The sequence below is a fragment of the Vanessa tameamea genome, chromosome 24 (genome assembly GCF_037043105.1).
Source record: "Vanessa tameamea isolate UH-Manoa-2023 chromosome 24, ilVanTame1 primary haplotype, whole genome shotgun sequence".
Classification (NCBI taxonomy): domain Eukaryota; kingdom Metazoa; phylum Arthropoda; class Insecta; order Lepidoptera; family Nymphalidae; genus Vanessa; species Vanessa tameamea.
The window spans coordinates 3,997,915-4,014,923 of NC_087332.1; the positions used below are offsets into that span (position 1 = coordinate 3,997,915).

At 30.4% G+C, this 17,009-nt stretch overlaps 1 protein-coding gene across 1 annotated transcript in view; it reads right to left on the reverse strand.

Annotated features, from left to right (window-relative positions):
* Window positions 1–566: 566 nt before the first annotated feature.
* The window catches only part of LOC113402733 (peroxiredoxin-2-like), a 51,803-nt gene continuing 35,360 nt past the window's right edge, over window positions 567–17,009 (reverse strand). Inside the window, exons 2-8 of the mRNA XM_026643042.2 lie at window positions 4,994–5,068; window positions 4,855–4,903; window positions 4,463–4,604; window positions 3,101–3,236; window positions 2,317–2,419; window positions 1,714–1,842; window positions 567–990 (exon numbers count right to left, since the gene is read on the reverse strand). Coding sequence (XP_026498827.1) covers window positions 899–990; window positions 1,714–1,842; window positions 2,317–2,419; window positions 3,101–3,236; window positions 4,463–4,604; window positions 4,855–4,903; window positions 4,994–5,026 — 684 coding nt within the window. The 5' untranslated portion in view covers window positions 5,027–5,068 and the 3' untranslated portion in view covers window positions 567–898. The remainder of the gene's footprint in view (window positions 991–1,713; window positions 1,843–2,316; window positions 2,420–3,100; window positions 3,237–4,462; window positions 4,605–4,854; window positions 4,904–4,993; window positions 5,069–17,009) is intronic.

Consider the following 17,009-nt stretch of genomic DNA (forward strand, 5'->3'; position numbering starts at 1 on the left):
TAAAGTGATAAGCTAAAAGGAGGCGTAAATAGGTATATTAGCAATTCCGTAGTTAATTTGGGGCATTGCTAGTATTCTATATGTAGTAGAAATTGGACACATGCAGGTATCCTCACGATGTTTTCCTTCACCGCCGAGCACGAGATGAATTATAAACACAAATTAAGCACATGAAAATTCAGTGGTGCCCGCCTGGGCTTGAACCCGAAATTATCGGTTAAGATGCACGAGTTCTAACCACTGGGCCATCTCTGCTCGTTAGTCCTAATAATATCCTGCAACAAATGTGTCTGCGACTGGATACTAAGCCCCTTTAGGAACTGTTACATAAGATGAGACCCAGTGCGCCATTCTGCCATCTGTGGTCTGCGGTATCCCAACTGTGAAGTCACTAATTTTACAGAACTTGATAACTTGCCGTATACATCCGTACCGTACCCTTTACTCCAACACAATAGAGAGAGAAAGCAATATTTTATTCCTATTTATAATAATATATAATCTAAATAATACATTAAATACAAAGGGACAGTGAATGAAAACATTTTTTCATCAGATAATATATCAGATTTGAATACATATTTTATTATAATTTTCAGCAAACGCTGAATAATTGCTTTTTTTTTTTTTAATAATAAAATGCTTCTTTACAATTCAAGTATAATTCATAATGACAATAGTTATTAAAACAAATGGAATTTTTTTAAAATAACTATTTGATGTCAGCTATCTGTGCCATCGTGGTAATAGTTTTGAAAGCTTTCAAATTGGTTTATCTATACTAATATATATTAATAATAATATTGTTTTCTTTGTGACTACAATTTCCATGTTACATACATTTAGTCTTAAGAGAATATAAGTTTCACTTATTTCTGGTCTCTACCATTTTTTTTATTTAGTTGGCTTTTTGGAAGTATTCCTTACTGCCCTTGGGGTTAGGTTTGATTGTGTCAGCATTCGTGTCAGGATTCCAGTTGGCTGGGCACACTGAAAAAAATATTATTATACATTTATAGTTTAAATTTTTCGCATGATGATCATATTTTTAAAGTTTAAAAGTCATATTATTTATAATATATATATGTCACTGTAAAATTGTTAATACCGTTAGATTATAATCTATCTTGCGAGGTTGTGAACTGTCGAGAGATTTTTAACCGGAACATGGTGCTTACAATTTGACGCATTATTTTTCGGTAGATTATAATCTATCGAATTAAATTAAATTATAAACACTAACCTAATCGAAATATCATAAACTATCGAAATTTTTGAAGTTTTATTTTGAGTTAAATCACCGTTCACAATATTTCGGCAGTTTACAATCTCACAAGATAGATTATATCATTATAATTTATTTTAAGAAAAATTCAAGGCAATGTAAAAGCAAAATGCATTCAATAATAGAGAGTTTACGAGTGCTTGATTACATGTTTTCAAGAAACGATTCGTTTTGTTAACGGATTGGATAATTGTCTATCAAAAATCGTCTCAATACAAATGTTTCGTAACTTTCGAAGTCTCAAATCACATTCAACGTCAAAACTGGATTAAATTTCACGGTTCGTAATTCAAAATCGATCGGTTACCTATTTATGTATGTATACTAATGCTTCGTTAAATACAGGACTTGGCTTAAAAGTTATCAAGATCTTTCTAATCTCGAGTCACATTGGCGGTTTAAAACTTTGTATCTTTAAATGTTCATACCTTCTCCGTGTTTGTCAGCAAATTGGAAAGCTTTAACCAATCTAAGAGTTTCTTCTACTGAACGGCCGACGGGCAAATCATTCACCGACATATGTCTGAGTATTCCATTTCTGTCAATTATGAATAGTCCTGTAATCAACAATATTTATTATGGCACATTCAAGTATTATTATTGAAACTCTTCTAAGGGTTTCTCCCTTAGAAGAGTTTTGTTGTAGAAAATTTTGATGAAGTAATATATATATTTCCATTTCATGTTAAATCCAAAACAGTTCATTACTTGTTTGCCAAACAATTTTCTACATATATTTATTTCTTTGGTAGCTATTAACGAACATAGTGTTAACAATGAAAAATTTCAATAATGATTATTATAAAGTTTGTGGGTAAAATATTATAAAATTCCATGCCTCGAAACGAAAATAAAGTTCGACGTCTTTTCGGTCGTGTTGCATTTGGCGTCCTTTCGGAACACGAGAGTGGGGGAATAAAGATACATTTGCACACATTTTTTTAATACACCCTGCACAGTCTACTAGTATACCTTGAGAATGTCCTATATAGCTAAAATTTTAGGTTTTTTATTAAAATACTATTTCTCACCACGTAAGGCGAATCCAGTTTCCAATAGTACGTCGTAATCTTGTGAAATTTTCTTTTGGTAATCTGCTAATAAGGGTATGTCTAGTTTTCCTAAGCCACCATCCTTAAATAATGAATAAAAAAGTATTATAACACTACTAAATATAATTCATTATCTATATATCTGTTGTGATGCACGAGCATGTATGTCTGTTGTTGCAATATTACAATGAATATTGCTTATAATCTTTCAGCATTTCGCCTACATCTTGCGTTTTTGAGGACTTGGTGGTAGGACTTTGTGAGTAGGTTCACCAGTCACACATCATAGGTTCTACTATTAAACAGCAATACTCAGTATTGTTGTTTGAAGAGTGAATGAGTCAGTGCAACTATAGACAAAAGGGACATAACATCTTAGTTCCCAAGATCGGTGGTGTAAGGAATGGTTAATATTTCTTACAGTGCCAATATCTATGGGCGGTGGTGACCACTTACAATCAGATTGCCGAAAACCCAGTCCGCTCATTTAATTAAAAAAAAAATCCAATACATGAAACAAATAAAATATATATATAATTCTTAACATATTTTTCCCTTCTTACATAGATATGTGCTCCTTGAATTATAGTAAACCAAAGGAAGTATCATTTAGACAGTAAAAAGACAAAAAAAACATCCATTAAGATCTAAGTGTTATTTTTACCGAGACAGCATTTATTTAAGTACCAATAATGAAAATTCTCCCAATTATAAAAGTTTTCAAAATATGTAAACTGCAAGAATCAAACTTCGAATTTCCTACCTTTCTTGGTGTATTAATCCAAGCAAGATGACTGAATTCCGAGTCCGTAGAGACACCAATTACTTGACAATCAATACTGGCAAAATCTTTCGACCTGTCACTGTATGCGATTAGTTCAGTTGGGCATACGAATGTGCTGAAATAAACAAATATTTACTTAATCAAAAGCTTTTAATATAAACTGACAGACTGAAAAAGGTTCTAACCGACTTAACTAAATGAACAAAGTTCCAAGATCCTATAAAAAGCAGGAATCGCATATTATAAAAAAAAATGTTCGCATATTAAATGGGAGATGAATCTTGTCTTCAAGTGCGTCATTTTTTAAGTTTGACAAATGAAAATTGTTAAATCTTATTCTTAATGTAATATTATTTTTGAAAATGCATTTTTTAAAAGGCTAGCAAGTTGTTATAGCTTGTCCGCTATTTTTGTTTTTAAAAACATGTAATCTCAATGGCGTATTCTTTTTTCTAAACGGAACTTATTGCTAGCTGTGACCGAAGAGTGAAGAAGAGGTTATCCAGAACTTCTAACATTTGAGAATTTGTGAAAGTATGATAGTTAACAAGCTATCAGCTTATCTCATCTGGCACTAGTACTTGCATTTGCATTTAAACATTGGCTTGGTGATATATGGTCCCATATATCACCTGGAAAATTGCTAGACTGACAGTTAAAAACCAATATCCTCCTCATCATAGTAGGATGTCAAAATTGCTTACCCATACAACTGTGATTCACAAAAAACAAGTAAAGGGGGAACTGTTTGTTGTTCAAATTTTATTTTATTCACTGATAGCTGATATTAAATAAGAAATGTCTGTGGTAGTGTGCGACCTAAGGTTTGATTTTGGGCTTCCGATTTCTGGCATAGCCTTAGCAAATAGAATCTGCATGCTTTATATGAGTCCCTAAACAGAAAAACTATTGTTGATTTTTGGCCGAAAAGGTCAAAAGAGGCAGTCAGAGGTGCATGAATTTGTAGTCTAAAAGATCAAAGATTAGCAGAAGGTTTTCTCGGACATTAGTAGTATAGATCTTGTCATATTTTTTAACTAATTACTTATACACAAAGGCCATAATTACTGTATGGTTCTATTCGGTCTATTTTAATTATTTCTAATTTATATTCAAATGAATAATGTATTATTATGAATCTATTTTATATTGAATCCATGACACATTAGTTTATTTGTTAAAGCTAACTTTGGACTCAATGCTGAAAAAAAAAAAGAAATTACATGAAGAAGTATATGTTTATCTATATATGCTTAATATATTTTAGGTATATCCTTAATAAGTAAATGAGAAATAAATACATAACAAATATTCATAAAGTTATTATCTATATATACTTACAAGTCCAATGGATAAAAGACCAGAACAACATATTTTCCATTAAAATCAGCGAGTTTCAACTGATTGAATTCCCCATTGACTACTGCTGTAGCAGCAAAGTCAGGTGCAGGCTTCTGTACTCTTGGAACAAAGACAGCAGGTGCTGGAAAATATAAGTGATATTTTAATAATGCAATAAGTAAACTATAGACCGAATTTTACTCTAAGTAGGTAAATGTTTTATTAGAGCTAGAAATAAGTTTGAAGTTTTAAGATTTTGTTCCATTAAATGAGGATTTATATAACCTACTTTAATTATAATTTAATTTTAAAATGTCGAAATAAGAAGAAATTGTATCAAAATAATTATCGCACCGGCGATTTTTGCTTAAATTAGGTTATGTAATACTTACTTGTGGAAAAACATGATTTTTTCGATATTGCCACTGCTGGAGCTAAAACCTATCGAAAAAAAAAAAACTAATAATGATATGTACTCTAAAGGTTAAATTAATTATTTGTATATTATAGGAATAATTTATGTGATCATACCCTTCGAACACACTGTTTTACCAAGAACGACATATTAAAAATGTCTTTAAGTTTCTAGAACCTTAAATATGATGACAAATTTTCAGTTCAAATTATTTACGTGAATTTGTACCAAGATATCGAGAATTCTAATTACACTTGCAAGTTCTAAGATATTTTTTTTATTTACGATTATAATGACATTTGACGTCTATTGTCATTTGTCAATTTTATGTCAAACTGCTGAACGTCAAGAAACAATGCGCTAATTTTTTAATAATCTGTCCCCTGTCGGCACAACTAAAAGCCATTAAACTAAGAATTGAAGTGAATTTTTTGTTTATTTAAATTGTCTTAAAGTCGGATAAAAAAAAGACAAAAAACATATAGCAAGCTTACAATAATGCGTAAAGTTGAAAAGGAGGAGTGGAGTGGAAAGATATATTTTTTTGTCGAGGCGATCGGAATTGCGATTCAAAGGGGAAATGCTGCTAGCATTTTTGTTACAATTGTACTCGGTCATGATTTATATAGTAACTATTTTATATTCATTTTTGTATATAATTAAGGACTTAATGTTAATAATTCAAAGAGCTAAAAATTTAGCAAATTAAATGTCAAAAATTATAAACTAGCCAAATGGCTATTAAATTATTATTTTAAAGTAAGATTACATTAACAACAACAATAAAGCAAGAATTGGTATATATTTCTATTTCCGGCAACGTTTGGGGTAAGAGGTGAGGGTATAAATATCTAAAATGAAATTGGGATTAGAATCGAACCCACGTTAAGCTTTAGTTAGTTTTACTACGCTGAACTAATGAGGGTTAACAATTTTAAATACCTTACAGAATATATGAATTGTACATACTACTTATATTGGAAAGCTCTAGGGGTGCAATATATGGTTCTAAATGCACTCGAGCTTATAATTTGTTTGCGAGAAACATACACTAATCCATTACACGAAATTACACTAATTAGCCGTCTCCATTGTTCTCTTGCTGTGTACAATACTCTGTTAAATTAAACAACATTAGCATAGAATTATGTAAAGTTTTCATTTGACTCTAATGAGTGCATTGCCTTTTGTGAGCTTCAGGCACTTCATATAAAAGTGAGCACATCTCTATTCTATTTGTTGTCATTAAATTATAAATGTATATAAAAAAACCATACTCAGAATTTGTAAATGAAGTTAATATCATGGAAGATTTGATTTTTCATTTGTTCCAGATTTATATGACGAGGAATTTTTATTTTTAACTAGTACTGGATTGACGAAGGTAGACATGTAATTAACTTAATCACATGGCATAAGTTTTAAATGTGGTTCATTAGTTCCCCGTACGAGAATTGCGCTAATTAGTTCCTCACTTTTACCATACGCAAACGTAGTAAAGATCTTCGACGAGCATATTCGGCAAATGTAGAATAAGTGTCAGAATTTGTACCTACTCATAACGTCACACAAAATATTAGCCACACAAACATTTTAAAACATAAGAATTTAAAGTCATTTATAAAATTACTCCATGAACGATCCGTGGTGACCCAATCATCTAAGTAAGACTTTGTGTCTTCCTTTAGACACGTTACTAACATTCTATATCATTCCATTTATTCATTACTTTGTGCGCGGTCCACCTCAGCAGATCAAGAATCAATATTGCGCACATTAGGATCAAATTTAGACATGTAATAGTCGCGAGAACTAATTTTTAAATTAGAGATAGCCTCAACAAACTTCGTAGGAAAATGATGATGAGATGATACGAGTACCGAGGATCTATCTTCTAATGCATTAAGTCGAGTGATATTTGTATTCAACGGCTCACGTAATCCTGAGTTGTTAGAAATACTTCTAAATCGCGAACTCTGGGTAGAGCGACTACGGGAAGAATGACGCTTCGAAACATTATAATCAATAGAATGGCTACATTTGCGCTTTTCCATGGTCACAATTTAAATTATACATAAAAAAAACGCAAACTTTGTAAAAAAAAAACATTATTAAGAATAAATAGAACATTAACAGAAAAAAGAAACATTTCTGGTTAATGTGGTAGTAATCCCACTTCATTTTATTTTTATGGTAAAACGTATGTCATTTCATGATGTATTTAGAATACATAACTAATGTTAGAAATTAAGCCATTAGGTAAAGATTAGATAATTATTTTTTAAATATTGAAAAATATCCAGTGTTTAATCGTTTTTATAAATCAGAAGAAAAAAGTATATGTTAATCGAAACTTTTTTTTTAATAAATTTTTGAAGTCGCAATTTTGACTTATTTTGAAAAAAATCTAAAAAACGTGATAACTCGAAAATGGTTCACTTTTGCATAATGCATATGGGGGTTAAAATTATCGCAAATAGTCACCCCTATCACCTCCTAGCGGGAATACGTAGAATTACCAATAACCCTGTATATAAAGCCGAAGAGATTAGAACGTCTTTTAAAGATTTCATTGTATTTATAAAGATAGTTTTCATTGAATCGTAATAATTGATTAGTATAATTTAAGTAAAGTAAAGCAATCTTAAGAGGACCACGGAGATTGCGTCGTCTATACTTACGAAATACCAAAGTTATACCTAATTCAAATAAATTCCCAACCTATTGACCCATTGAAAGATAAATTAGTTTTTTTTCTAGGCTATTACGTATCTTTTAAAAAAAAAAATGTTTGAAAATTGAATAGAGTTTTCATCCATGGATTTATATTTGATATTAATTTGTTCATTATGTATAAATATATATATTTATAACATCCAAATATATTTTGAAATTTCGATTATGAGCTTATTTGCGATCAACATGATCAGATCGCAATGGTCAAAGGTCGCAATAAGTGAATATATAATATCCAATTTGGTCGGGAAACTGCTCAGAATATAAATTGCTTTGACTATATATTGTTTCTATCGTTTTTCAGATTTGTGTGCTATATAATGTTAATAATTTATTAATCAAAACGAGATAATAATAAATTTCGGAGCGTATTTTATATGATTTTTGTTGAAGGTTGGCCGGATTTTTTTTTAAATATGTACCATCAAATTTCAACAGATGTTATTTCCGAGCCTTGGTTTAATCTTTTGTTTCAATATCTATCTCAAACAAAGGGTTTGGTTTATAATTGATGACTATACAAAATATATTCTAATCTTGTTACATGTTGAGAGTTGGTCTATGTCTTCTCGTCTAAAATTTTTATATACTACACTACTTGTTTTGAAGTGTCATACTTATTTTAAAAGGATACCGGCTCCTACCTTATAGCCTGTAGACAAGGGTATAGGGTACCTGATACTTTCGACCACACCTCCTCACACGTTTAGCCACAGGCGGAAATTAGTAGGCATATAAAATTACAGGTTTTACGGGAAAAATAAAACATCACGGACGGAATCGTATGAAAAGCTAGTTGTTTAATAATTTTAATTAAGTATACCTGCGATTGGCAACGTGATAGGCAGAGGAAGGTATCAAGAATATGCGAAAGCGTAAAGTTTAATGAAATAAACGTCAAAAGTTGAGTCCGACGTATCGGTAAGTTTGTTCGGAAAATTGGAAAAAGTAACGATCGACATAAACAGTATTATATTGTGTTACTAATTTTTTAGGTTTGTTTATAATAGATAGCATTTATAAAATACGAATTTTTGAATGTTAGTTAAAGACCTTCTATTCACTTAGGGCTTATACTGACTACAGGCTTTGGGCTTGTTTCAATATCTCGCATCAAAGTTAATGGATGAATGCACATTTTACAGAACCTTTTTTAATAATATTTTTCTTAACAATGGCCATAAAATGGACGTAAAATATCCGTGATCTTATTTCAAGTTTATCGTCTACTATCTAAAGACAACACCACTGAATTGTGTTAAATTTCCTTAATTAATGTATTCTTCTCGTGTTCGGTTAAGGAAAACGTCGTGAGGATACCTGCATTTGTCTAATTTTAATGACATGTAGTAGACATGTGTATCCACCAATCTGCATTGGAGTAGCATCTTGGAATAAGCTCCAAACCGTCTCCTCAAAGCGAGAAAAGACCTTAGCAGCATTTGGACATTTTAGGTTGTTACTTATACTTACTGTTGTTTTTACTTTATCTATTGGGTCACCTTTTTATAAAAATCAAATGAAACAATTTGAAATGACTTGACAACGTCCGTACACTATTGTTTTTTAAGAATTTCCTGTTAAAAGTTGTTAAAATCAATACAGTAAAAGACAAAGTCACAACGGCTATACGAGTAGGTAGTATTTGCGATTTTAGGATTGGTAGTGCATTAACGTTGGAAGGATTAGTTTATATTTCAGGTCTAATATCTTTGGGCGGTGCTATCCACATACCAGCGGCATTAGCAGTCTGTTATTTCTTTAAAGAATAAAAATACATAATTTATCAAAATATTTCCATTATTTGGGTACACCTTTCTGTCTATCCGGACAGATGACAAATGATACAATTTCTTTATTTTTATTTTTGCTAGGGCTTTTGTGGGTAATAGGGATTTAGGTAAAATATCTATACTTATAAAATCGTTTGCCCTGAGTGATTATATATCAAAGTATATTATCAAAACATAGCCAATTACTTAGTAAAAAAACTGAACTTTGGAAATTTCAAATTTAAGGGAAGGAAGCAATCTTTGTATGAATTGTACCCGAAGTTGGGATGTGACTAGTTATTAAAATAAATCCTCAAAGAATATTTGTAAAAGTGATTTTATTTGTAGAATTTATCGTAGGTACTACAAGAAACAGCGGCACTTCTAGTTCCTAATGATGATGTGACATTTTTACTCCTAGTTTTTAATTAATTTTATAATTTATTAGTTAACGAGAAACAGATATAAATTTTCTGCTACCTTGTCTGGCCCTCACTAATTGACCTCGATATAAATTATATTTAAATTTTATCAATCAAAATTAAATTAATTCATTTTCACGATTATTGCGCATATTTTGAAATTGATAAATCAAAAGGCTATATAAAATGTATGCTACTTAAAACGAACGCTACTGTGGGTCTAAGATACTTTTATTTAGTAGTAGTAAAAGAAGGTGAATAATATATCTTAATAAAAAAATAACCTTTGTTGTTGCCTCTTTAGTTATTTGTCTTGCGTACGGCCTGCAAAGGTTTATGGCCAAAAAGTGCCAATTTTTTTTGTGTTTGTCTTTCAATGTTAACATTTTATTTAGATCCTTAATATCTTGCGAAACGAGGAAGACTTGATAGTTCATTAGTAATTACTATTCACTTTGATATTGTTGTAACTTATTTAATAAAATATAAATACATTTAGATACTTTGTACAATTCAATTAAGCCGTATCATTCGTGTAAGCTTCTTAAGTAACATTTGTTGGACCCTTTTAAAGGATTAGTTTCTTTTTTTTTTTACTTTTAAATTAAACTGGTCGCCTGATCGATACATATAATGAGTTACAGATAAAAAACTACTTCAAGTCAAGTTAGGTGACAATTTTGTATCAATTATATTTTTGAATTAGAAATTTGTTCTCACCAGCACTAAAAGTCTATTCAAAATTTAAACGGTATTATATCAGTATTCGATTTATTGGAATTGTTTAAATTTAATTAGAAGTACGTCATGCATATGAAATGAATATATTACATATATGTGTAAATTTTATAACCCAATTACCGAAAAAAATGCGCTCTGTATAGTACGAAACAAGAAAATATTCCAGACTGAAAAATAAAGAAAATTGTTCTTATTTACAAACAATTCAATATTTTTACATCTAATCTGGAAACGATATACATAAACATATATTTTAATTTTATACAAAGAAATATTGGTGACAGGTAACATATGTAAGTTATCCTTCAAAGATACTCATGCATAGCTCGCTACACTGGTTTCTCAGTGTCCCCTTTGGCACCGTATGTCATGCCAGGTAAAATGTGTTGTCCCTACGATTTTTGAAGCGGGCAACATTAAAAAAAAAACATTGGCGGGAAAGTTAAGCTCTCTTCTGGATACGCTGGAACCGGGAACATTGGTATAACATTTTCTTACATTACTGTATTGTTTTACATTCATTGCTTAACTTAAACAATAAAGAAAAACGTTTTTAATTAATCTCGTGAGTGATACATACAACTCATATAAATACACCGTTCAATTAACTATCAGCAATTAATTAACAAAAAACTTCTCTTACAAATCCTTTGGTTTAAAAATTTGCCTTCAAACTTTACTGTTAAAATAACTTTTCATTTCCTATTTGGAAAAAAATATTTTACTTGCCAGCTCTTTTTATTACGTAGATAATTGTTTGTAGTTAATTAAATGCATATATAACCTCTTTTGTTTAAGATTTCCATAGTTGTATAGAAAAATTATTACAAATTAAAAAAAACCATAACTTGATTAAGAATACAATGATTGCAGCGCACTGTAGATTTAAACTTTTCATTATCTGTTCTGCTCCGATAGATTCTGCAAGGAAATTATTACGAACGAGTAATTTAATTACCGCGGATCTGACGGAACTAGTTATTAAGATACAAGTGTTTGCTTGCTACTTCGCTTATTTTCAAATTACGTTTGGTTTTTTTATATTAAATGAAAAAAAACTGAAAGCTAGATAATATCTTTTTAATATTCAGTTTTTTAAGATGTTGTCTGTAGGAACAATATCGTTACATTTTTCCTTACAATGTGTATATTATAATAGAAAAAAATAAAATGAAGTAATACTAAAGTTATGCAAACTTTTATTAAATTAATGTAACAAAAACTTCTCTGTATTCAACCAAATAAAAATCTGTAAAAACTAGGGGTCTTGCAATATTTGCTGCCGTAGGCTATGCCAAGCTAACGTATTTAGAAATTCGCCACAGAGTATAAATTTATCAAAGAAATATTATTAAGAAAAAATATTATTTTTCAATTGATGAATAGAATACAATTTTTCTCTTTAAACTTCTTAAGAAAAATAACAATCTTTAGGGTGGGTAAAGAACGAAATACCTAATCTTATATTTGATTTTGCAGGGGTACTTGTTCAAAGTTAATAAACAGTTTTTATCTTTAAAATTAAAAAAAAATCTAATTATGATGATAAATGCTTATTACCATCGCTTATAATAAATATTATTCAAAATATTTTTAAAAAATATGGGCAAGAGTAAGAAAAACTTTGAAATGCCTGTTTTTTGTATAATCTCCATGAATATGATCGCGTATTTGTTATCTGTGCAAGTGGGGGATGAGATAGTGGGCGGGTGCTTTAGTTAACTGTCAGTTTTTTTAGTTATTATTATTATTATAAATTTTAGTATTACTATTACTTTCTGTATGCAAAAAAGGGTATCAATTTACTGTTAGAATGCGGATAAAATCTCTTAAGCCTGATGACCTCTTCAATGAATTAGCAATAGTTAGTCGCGTAATTTTAGTGCGTACTGTATATGTACTGTAAATTTTTATAAAAAAATGTTTCCTTGGGCGTATGTAATACGGGACTTTAGATGAAATTAGAACTTTTCAGGTCTTTATCTTTTCTAGTAAACAAAAACCACATACAAAATTCCATCTCACCTTAATTAATAACGTTAAAAATATTTTACATAACCTCATTTGTGTAAAAAATGTTTGATGTAGGTGAATTTACAGATTATAAATAGAAAATAGCAACTCTTTTTATAATTAGGACAGTTAACAATAGTATTTATTACAGGTATATTCAAAAGTCAATGAAACAGTTCACCGACCGGCCCAATTAAAACAGTATTTGCATTTCCCCCGAAATACATATTTCATACCATTTAAATTCTTATCAAAATGGAATATTTCGCTTGCTTATGCAACAGTTTCTGTTTAAATTTCATTTAAGCGCCCGTTCATTTGCACGCCAACGAATTATTTCACTGTGTTGTAGTTTCGAGGGTACAAGTCGCTTGCCGCAGCTCTTCGCGTAATTAAAAAGCGTATGTGTTAAATTTGCATCGAATAAAATTTATTGTAGATCTCGTGCCTTGTGATTTCGTCTGTATGAATGAATAACCTTTTATTACAAGCCAAGTAGAAGCTTGCAAATGTTCCACTGTTCATTGATTCTGTTTCTATGACTTGAGGGAGTGAGAATGCCTCTACTTCCTAAGCGGAACCTTTTTTAGGGGAAAGTAGACGATGTTACACTCATTGACCCAGACTCATGAATTCCTGAGATACTTCATTCAATTCAAAGCATTGAAATCCTGTTTAGACGGGCCTGGCGTCGGGGTATCAGGGTAAGCGATGGCGCAGCGTCCAACTAACGGAGACTACTTCATTACTTACTTATATACAAAATATTTTTTTAAATATATTTTATGTAATGTAGCTAGGCTAAAGGCCTAACTAGCCACCTGTTGATAAGACCATTGCATAAAGGTGTCGTAAGGAATTTCAACTATATCTTACGTCGCCAATGCGCATTTAGTTTCACTTGCTTACTCACCCCTAAAACATACATACGACATATTGTGTTCTGCATGCTGCTCTGCGGTAGAACATTTGATAAGTCGGTGGTACCTACTGGGTGCTTTAACAAAGCCCTACCACCAAGTAAATGAAATAACAAAATGTAAACCTGTCTGGGTGGGTATAAAAGATGAGTGATTACTCAAATTTATAATATCGCCAATTTGCTGCGTTCAGATATTAAATTGTGAATATAGTGTGCTTATAACAAAATACTAAAAATTCCGTCAAAAAGTTAACGAAGTAACGACGGTGTTGTAGTTTTTTATACTTCATGCAGTTCCAAAGACTGGCTGACAATCAAGTGGTCTATATATCTTAAAAATATTTCAATATACATATGTATAAAAGAGACAAATGTATGTCTCACTTTTCGTTTATTATTCCTCTAATGACATTAAAAACATGAAATTATTGTATAGTTATTTGAAATCCTATTATTACCCAAGAGTAAATGTGCAGTCACTTTATTTCTAAAAATTATTTAAGCGACGATTTAAACTTCAATTTGCTTTAATAATTAAGTACACTCTAGTGACTTCAAACGTAGTACGAATTCGTGGAATTATATTTATACGACAGTTTCATGAAATTTATTATATGGAATTTGAAATCACGCTTCAGTAACTGGATTTTGGTTTAAATTAATCTATTCTGAAATATAAACTTTTTGATTATAAATAGATAGACGAAACTGGAATATGGTAATATATTAAATTTTCTGCAACTGTATCATATATTTATACATATATGTCTGAAGCTTAAGCCAGTTCTAGTCCCAGGTGACTGGTGGGGAGCTCACCCCTATTCTCTTAAACTACTGTACAATTCAATAGTCCGTAGTCATTTGGACTAGACTTAGAATAATTGTAGGAGCTATGAAGACTTCTCCCACTAGTCCCCTTCAAGGTGAATGTGTTGATCCTCCGCTTCAACTGAGAAGACTATTTTTATGCGACCATTTTGTAGTAAAATCATTACAATTATCCTCTCATCCTCTTTGGTCCCGTTTAAGCGAATTGTCTCAACTCTGTGCTCGTCCTAAATTTTTCTAAAATTTTTTCGTCTTAAATCTTATTATTTGGCAGTTTTTTTTAATTTTCTAAAATCCCCCATCCTACTATAAGAGACATTGGCGAAATAATCTGTGCCCTCACGGCACAAATAAGAGCTACAATTTAAATGAAAAAAAAAAGGTTAAATAAAATATAAGTAAAATAATAAAATAAGTTACCTTCAAAGGCAGAAGAAAATAATTGAAAGCGAATAAAAATTTAGGTTGTGATAACCTCAGTAGAAAATAAATTTGATTACGAGCAATACAAATCAGTTAAGCGGCTATTGATTAATCAATATCTATTTCCTTGTTCGGCTTTGTGCAATCCCGTCTGGATAGGTACCGACTCATTAGTATTCTATAGCGATACTTACGTATCGTTTTGTTCCAGTCGTTGTGATTTTTTCTAAATCTTGCACAATCCTCGTATTATATTTTATATAGCGATCAATCGTATAAAATATTAATGAATTACGTACTATTTGCTACAATATTAATATCTGTATTAATCATTGCTGTGATTAAAAAAGTTCCATTGAAAGTTCTAGTACCTTTTTAAATTATTTAAAAATAAATAAGGAAAAGAAAAATTGCAGCTATTGCAATAAATCTTCACAGAACGACGAACACGTTGATTTCCCGGTAGATTGCTTTCTTATTTTTATATCTCTTTTTATATTTAAATGTTGATATTTCTTATGTAGGTTTTAATTAAGACGGTATCATAATACCTTTTCAATAATAGTTTAAAAATAATCACAGATAAAAAAATAAAATGTGTATTTTTAGAATAAATAACGATATTTGTTTCTGTGTTTGGATAATTTTTAAATAATAGCCCGAATTCCAAAGTTATAAATATCTGAGTGTAGAAAGTCTTATAAATATTATAAAACAAAGTAGCTTTTTGTTTCCGTCTATATTTCCGTTAACTTCTTCTTAACCACTCAACAGATGTTGATTAGGTTTTCACTGATAGAACGAACAATAAACGAAGAAGGTTTGTATATATAATTTGTAAATAATTTGAACAAAATTGCTGAACTGGGACGGTATTTATCTAAAAAAACAGTTTTTGTACGCTTCATGGCCATCGCTGGCTAAAACTTAGAAGATATATCAAGACAATGTTCTAGAAAATTCTAGATCTTAAAAAGGCCTACAAATAATTCCAAGACAGCATGTGTCTACCTTTTAAGCTAGCTTTGAATAACAAAGAAAAAAATTATCGGGCCATCCCATGATGTGATGTGTAACATTTCACATGTGACCTTGGTATTAAGCAACATTCATCATCAATGGGCAACAAATTTAATGATACTGGATAAGAATATTTATTTGCAATTCGGGGGCTAACAATTCTTGAAACGAATTTATAATAAACAAAATATACTCGTTTAATGACTTTTTGAAGTTACCGTGTTTTAACGTTTCAAACTTGATTGACGAGAATATTTTTTGGATTGCTTTGGTATTTTTTACGTTTCTGTCACATTAAATCAATTTATTAAAAGTATAGAATTGATTTCCATTAAATTATCCGTACAACTACATATATTTGCATACAGTTGTAAATAAATATTATGATGACTTTTTTATATCAATCAACAGTCTGATGCTTCTCATCGTGAGCCACGCAATTATCTTTTAGAATATAACATTCAAATCACTCTAGAAAATATCGTCGTCTAAATTATATGAAACGATAAAAATCTTTCGGTGCGATGGATGATGGATTTAAAAATTGCACTGAGAGCCGGGCCCGCTTATATTATCGAAGAAATTGAAACAGTTCCATATTTAAAAAAAAAAATGTAGTGCTCGCGTTACAACAATTACAGCAATATAAGAAGTTTAATTTTGTCTTTGGTTCTGGAATTATATGAAAACGATTTATTCGATTTTATGTAAATCTTTATTATGCGATTGGGTTCCAGGATTTGTTAAAAAAAATACTCTACGAAGTCGCTTCAGGCAGCTAGTAAGTATATATCATTTTTTCTGTGTGTGTGTATAAGTCCACCTAAGCGGCTTGACTGAAGCTTTTATGTTTGTTAGATTCGACACGGCAGGAGGCGCTGCAATTGAGTTCCCGGAATTTTCATATAACAAAAACGATTTTCTTATCTCACTTGTACGAAGTCAGGACGAGCAGCAAGCATATTAAAATACTTATTTATTTGTTGTCTTTAAATAAACTAAAATTCAAAAGGTAACAAGCGAAAAATGTATGTAAATGTAAAACTTTGTCATAATAATTTTAAAATTCGATGCTATTTTTAAATCTAATTTTATTCTTGCCTTAAGAAAACCGCAATGTACTTAATATTGTGGTTTTCTTTTCAAAATATAGTTAAGTAGAGTTAAAACTACTTAACTATATTTTTAATATATGTATATTTAATAATATAATTTCGGATATAAATAATATGTGTTAGGGATTAAACACGGAATT